This window comes from Callorhinus ursinus, unplaced genomic scaffold, assembly GCF_003265705.2.
Source record: "Callorhinus ursinus isolate GAN/ISIS: 27379988/994484 unplaced genomic scaffold, GSC_fseal_2.0 scaffold86, whole genome shotgun sequence".
Lineage (NCBI taxonomy): Eukaryota > Metazoa > Chordata > Mammalia > Carnivora > Otariidae > Callorhinus > Callorhinus ursinus.
In genome coordinates, this window is record NW_027397148.1 from 2,119,253 (window position 1) to 2,125,878 (window position 6,626).

The following is a 6,626-nucleotide window of genomic DNA, read 5'->3' on the forward strand; positions in this document are numbered from 1 at the left end:
CTGCTGAGTGACAATGTATGTAACAGCACACGACTTCGCTTTCTGTGTACATGTGGGGGTGCAGCTCTGCAGTTCTTCATGTTGTACATTGAAAGCTCAACGGAAAGAAAATAATTTCCATTTTACGTGTCTCATTTCAAATCAGAGTTTTACACAACAGGGATGAGAGGCCCAGAATTTAGTGATGCTGACATAAATTATGTGTTTCTTACACTGGTTGCCTGGAAAGTTGTCATCCTCTCTTTTCTGGACAAGTAGTATTTAAATCTGGATGCATTTATAAAGGATTATAAAATGCCTTCTAGAGTAAACTTGAAAATATTAAAGACTAAAAGGAAATGAATGACGTCAGCTAAGCTATCACTTCTGGATTTGTATTGTTGAAATATAACTTTGGACGTGTTTGCAGATTACCTTGGACCTAAGAAAACTACACTCCAAGCCGTGGCTGTGGATAGAATATGAAGCATCACTGCTAAGCGATTCTCTCTAGATATTGTACCGTACTATAACTTTTGAGGCTGCGTTTGCAGATCTTCCACTTGTGAGAAACAGGCATAGATTTTGACTTTGCATTTCAAATAAGGGTTTTGTAATATTTCTTCTTCAAGAGGCAAATGGAGATGCCATCTTTTGATTCTCTCAGGCTGGACACAAACACTTGACACCCCTCTGTCTCCTTCTTGCTACTTGTTTACAATAGAAACTGTGGTCAAGTGAGTGGTTCAAAAGCTCTGGCTAAGGGAATGCTTGGCCTATTTCTACTCAGAGAGCTTGTAAAAGTCTTTAAATTGCAAAATAATCAAAAGACATATTGTCTGGAGGAAAAAATCCTTGGTTTCTGAAAGAAGCTTGTGAGGTGGGTACAAAATGGTAAAATGTGAATGATTCATGTGTATAATTTATATATATGTGTGTGTATATATATATATTTAATCAAGGATATTTTTTAAAAGTACTAACCTGATAAAATATCCTAAATTCTACAGATACCATTCTCTTTTTTAGAGCAAGCAGCAGGTAATGTTGACATTTAGCTGTTAAGCACGATAAAAACACATTTCTTGTACAGACAGAGCCATAATCAAGGCACAAAGATCTACAAGGATTTTTTAAGTAGTTATATAAAATAATGTTACATTTGGTGGTCTGTACAGTTATAATAAACCAGCCATAAAACAACAACAACAAGAAAATATGGAAGGAGACTCTTGTCCAAGCATAGTCCAAGTCTGGAGAGTCATTTTGAGACAGGACACACTGCAGCGGTGCGTGTGGTAGGTTTTCTGCCTAAATGTAAAAGGCTCAAAGTAGGTCTAATTTAATGCCTGAGGTCGGCAGCGACTCAAATGGGACTGAAAAAAGGGTTTCTCTCCACTCTGTGACTTGAGGTCTGGCCTAGCTCTTGGGCCAACGCAGCTCCAAAGGGGCGACCACTTGTCCACCTGACTGCCTCGTACCCCTGCCTCTACAATCGTGCCTGATAATTCGGGAAAAAAGTGCCATTCCTCCCCCATTTATCAAGCTCCTGCTGAATCAATAAAGCACTGAGTGGATGAATAAGAGGGACCCTCACCCGGACAGATGTCACTGCAGCACCACCCGCGTGAGAGTGGTCTGCAGTGACACAAAGGGGTGCGGGTGGGGGCGCTGGGGGAGGTTGTGTGCGCTCAGTGAAGACAAAAGCTACAAACCAAACCCGAGGGGAACAGAGGTAGCCAGAGGCTTGGTGGTCACACGGGAGCCAACACAGAACAGGACAGGTGGCAGCCGGATGAGACTGAGAACACCCTACTTTCGACCATGGCTTGGGGCTGACAGTGCTGGAGTAAATGCCCCACCTGGCAGGGTGGCCAAGGGAGGAGAGGCAGGTGGAGAGAAGGTGCGAGAAGGCGCGCCCCCCGCCCCCGCTCCCCCCCTCCCCCCCAGGGCTGCCTCACAAGAGTTCGTACTGTTTGAGGTGCATCCTCTGGATGATGTCACGGCAGTCGTTGAACACCCTGCGAATGTTCTCGGTGTCCACGGCACAGGTGAAGTGTGGGTAGCAGTAATGTTTGCCGTCCCCTGTCGCTGTGCTGATCCTCTGCAAAAAGAGAAAAAAAAGCTGTCTGTGCGGCGGGGCCCTGGCCACCACGCTCAGGGGTACGTGGGAACACGCCGTCACTCCGTTAGCTCTTGGAGAAGGATTCAGGCAACACTTTGAAGACAAGAGGATCTGGGGTTGTGGTTTGTTTGGCATAGGAACGCTTAGCTTGTAGGGACTGTTTAAATACTGAACACTGCTGGAAACTCAAAGAACCTCACACTTACCTCTGCCCACAGAAGCTTAGGGTTCAGCTGAGAGGACATACATTTAAATGACAGCCACTTAATAGAAATCAGGGGAGAATTTTCCAGAAATGAATGTCAGTCCTAAACCAGTGCTATCAAATGGAACTTTCTGCATAATGGAGATGTTCTGTATTCACCCTTCCAATACGGGAACCACTATTACTAGCTGATGCAACAGAGATGGATTTTAGTTTAAATATCCGCATATGGCTAGTGATTCCATGTGGATCGCAGATCAGTCATACTGCCTCCTCCACCTAGAGCTTGAGTGTTTCCTGGGGGTGTCCCCTGGTTAGCAGTGGGAGGTTCATGGCTTCTCTCCCAGAGGAGAAAAAGCATGACTGGTCATGATTCACAAGGTGCATTGGGAAGCGAAGTGGGGCAATGTGGAGAGATGCTGTCATGGGCTGGATTGTGTCCTCCCCACACCAATTCATATGTTGGAATCCAACCCTTAGCACCTCTGAGTGTGACTATTTGGAGACAGGATCTCTTTTTAAAGAAGTAGTTTAAGTTAAAATGTGGTCATGTGGGCGGGCCCTAATCCCGTAAGATCCTCAGAGGAAGAGAGGACATTGGGACACACACAGAGGAAAGGCCATGTGGAGACACCATGTGAAGACACAACGAGAAGGTGAACATCTACAAGCCAAGGAGAGAGGCCTCAGGAGAAACCAACCCTGTTGACACCCTGATCTCAACTTCTAGCCTCCAGAAGTGTCAGGAAATGAAGGCTGGGTAAGCCCCCGGTGTGTGGTGCTTTGTTATGGCCGCCCCGGCTGGCGAATGCAGAGGTCACATGGAGGTTTCCTCATAGGTGCCCACAGGGATCCCTGCACGTCCTCCTTGTCCCCCACCCCACCCCTCTTCCTGCAAAGCATCTGGGGAATCAGCTGTTGGAGAAAAACCGAGACCCCCTGCCGTGCTGTCTAAAGATGTTCTTCAGGGTATGACAGTCCTCCCGGGAGGAGGACGGACTTATTTTAAGCAATAGTCAGGCTTCTCTTGAGCAATTACAACTTTTACAAGACTGATGGACACTGAAACGTGTGGGTTAGGTAGCTGGAGCCCTACAGCGCTCGGGGGAGGGACCGGCACCCGGGGAGGGAGCGCGCAGTGGGTGAGTGAGGAACAGGCTTCCTTCTGTACTGATGGGACCGGTGTGTCCCGGCCTGGAGCAACACGAACATAAGGCAGAGCCATTACAGAGGGTGCCGCAGTTTGCTTATCTCTAAACACACTAAACATTTTCTAACATTTCTAAACATTTTCATTTTAAATGACAGAAATAAGCTTGTTGAGGAAAGCTGGGCCATTCCAGACTCTGCTTGACTGGCTCAACTGAGCCTCACTTCTGAGGCTCTTTCTTAAGGAGATGATGTTCAAGGTAAAAGAAAACAGGGGAGTTCATAAAATACCAGGATGAGAAGCCCAGTTAAAATATACAGGCTTCTACCAGATGTCAGAGCATCAAGACCCAGGGTGCCGACCTCATGCTCTGCCTTTGAAACCTTCTGCTCTAAAAGGTTTGGGGGGATGCCTGCCCTGGAGGGCCCCCTGGCCCAGGTCTGGGCGTGGGCTTGCGGGTGGTTTCCAGTCTGAGGCGACAGGGCTGCCTGCGGGTGACGAGGGGAATACTGGGGGCTGACCACCTGGTCCTCCCTCCGTTCTGAGGTCCTCCTGCTCTGGGGATGACTTGGGCCTCCCCGTTGTAGGAGGAAGTGACCCTGACTGGGACAAACCTCCTGGTGGCCAGTGCCCTCTGCATGTGCGGACATGTAAGGAGAATGCTCCCACAGTGTGTGGCCCTTTCTCACCGAGGGGCTCTTCTCATTATGCCTTCCCCCTTCTCTGCCCAAGTCCACCTTTCCCTCCTCAACGCCAGCCCCCCCCCCCCCCCCCCCCCCGCCCGCCACATACCTCTCCCTCTCCATGTACAGCCTTTATTCCCCACCCTGTCTCGGAGCCTTCTATCATCGAAGTTATTGTTTTGCCCACATTTGCTCCTGTCCAGACTCAGCACTGCAGCCTGCCCTGCTGCCTTCTCAGTCTGGGGTCAGGGGTTCCAATGTGACTCCAGACGACTCACTGACCCAGGCAAATTCCACCATAAAAAACTTAAGTCAGGAACCCCTAGGCTTTTATTTCTCTGACTTGCAAACTGCATGCAAGCCAGATTGAGTCCACTGTTAGAGAATAAAAGATTTCTGCCCAACGTCCGAATGGTGGGGGCAAGGCCATTCATTTTGGGAGGGGGTAGCTCTGTTTCTAATCTTTAAATGCCTAACGGGCACACTTAGTTAACTCTCAGTTCTCATTAGAACAGCATTTTATGGAACAGTTTTTATGTGTTTTTCTATTTATGGTCTTGCAAGATGCTCCTCAAAAAGGGAGCCTGCGGTATGCTACAAACTAATCAATCTACCTTACTGAAGAGATTGGGCATGCATACCAGCACAGCAAACGTTCCGGACAGTCTGACAACAGAGAAACCTGTCTCACTTGATTTACACAGTATTTCCCGGACTTCCTCACTGCAGGGCCCTTCCCCGTGCTACCAGTTAAAGTTGGGGGAAACACTGTTGGTCAGAACTTACTTTGGGGACTTGATTTTCTTCTCCTTTTTACTTTCTCAGTATAGGATTCAGGAGACAACAGGGGCCGTTGTGGGAAGAGGGTAGAGAAAAAGGCTCCCCTGAGGAGTCAGGCTGGTACCCGATCCCCACGGAAATGCCAGGCATGCTGTGGACCATCCCCACTGCAGACTAGGCTGACCCCCACCTTTCTGGAAGCACACTGTCCATGTGTCCAGTGCTGTCGGGCACTGCTGGGAAAATGTTCTTGGTATTGTGGCACCTACTAGTTTCAAGCTAGTAAAAACTCACAGGTAGCTACACACTGCAGGTTATTCAAGAGACTATGTATGGATGGATGGACGGATAGATAAATAAAGCAAATGTGACAAAATTTTACCAACTGGTCACTTTGGGTGAAGAGTATCTCGAGTTATGTAAGTTTGAAATCATCTCAATATTAAAAGTAAAAAAAAAAAGAGAAAAACAGATACCTGAATTTATCTGAAGGTCTGAATTGGCCTTTTGGGGGTGAATGAAGGGAGAGGTCTGTCAAAGGTCTCTTTCCTTTTGGAAAATACAAGTGAACACAGTCTGGCTCGTCTCAGTGCCATTCCCTGGGGCCTTGGGCACAGTAGGAAAAGTGCTATGCTCCCTGTTCTTGCTTGGAAGCTGTGTGACCTGAGGTGAGAAGTCCAAACTCTCTGAACCTCGGTATGCTCAGTGGGGAAAGGAAGCGACATTTTCCCTCATCTCTCATAATTCAGGGGGAGATTAAATGAGATCACGAAAGGGTAAGTAATATATACATTGTAGAGAACAATATCACTCTAAGGTGGTAAGAAAACAAAGACGCAAACTGCTTACCAAAAACAGGTCTCGGATAAAGAACTTAGCCCGCGTCACTTTGGGATCTTCTCCTGCATCTGGTGTTGCTGTAAAAACAACAAGTATTAGTCGTTTAGTTTAAATAGTGTGAAACAAAGATACAACTCTACGGAAAACAGAAGAGGAATTACAAAGCTGGGCTCCTGCACACTCATGGCATTGGACGACGCTTGCAGCAAGGCCAAAAGCTAAAACGGAACTTTATTTCTCATTTAGCTCTGATAAAAGTTTTGTTTTTGTTTTTGGCGGTGGGGGATGACTCCCATTCAAGTAAAACGAAAGCATGTCTCTGAACACTGACCAACCCCGCAGCTGCCTTCCCCTTCCGAGCTCTGGTGAGAGAGAAGGTTCTAGAGGCTATGGCTTCAGCAGTGGCTGTGCTCATCTGGTCTGCATTCTCCTTCCTTAGCCTTGTTCTAGGGAAGACCTCCCAGTTCGCTGTTCCTACCACCGACTCAGGCATTTGGAGCCCTTCTTTGAAATCAACTGTAGTGACCTGATTCTGCCACGCAGATTCTAAGTTCAGGGGATCAGTCAATGACTTCTGTGACCCCTGAAATCTACTTTCCTAAAATCTAGGCCTCTCTGCATGTGCTCATTATTCTCTTCCTTCTCTGTTGTAACGACTATGATTATATCATTACTCACTGCAGAGCAGGTGATGGGGAGCGCTGCAGGTGATGAATCGGGCTTGACGGGCACACCTGCCATGCTTGGCCCTGGCAGGTGCCTGTGTGGGCTCAGTGCAGAGAGGAGGAAGGAGGGGGCAGGGAGAAGAGCCCAGGATCCACGGAGGGTGTGTGTGGGGGGAGCCCAGGAGCCACGGAGGGTGTG

The 6,626-nt window shown here is 47.9% G+C and overlaps 1 protein-coding gene across 7 annotated transcripts in view; it reads right to left on the reverse strand.

Moving 5' to 3' along the window:
- Positions 1 to 70: 70 nt before the first annotated feature.
- Positions 71 to 6,626, reverse strand: part of GNAL (G protein subunit alpha L) — a 141,338-nt gene continuing 134,782 nt past the window's right edge. For all 7 annotated transcript variants that reach the window (XM_025865168.2, XM_073888036.1, XM_073888037.1 and 4 more), the window contains 2 exons: positions 5,772 to 5,839; positions 71 to 2,083 (listed from right to left, as the gene is read on the reverse strand). In XM_025865168.2, coding sequence (XP_025720953.1) covers positions 1,937 to 2,083; positions 5,772 to 5,839 — 215 coding nt within the window. In that variant the 3' untranslated portion in view covers positions 71 to 1,936. The remainder of the gene's footprint in view (positions 2,084 to 5,771; positions 5,840 to 6,626) is intronic.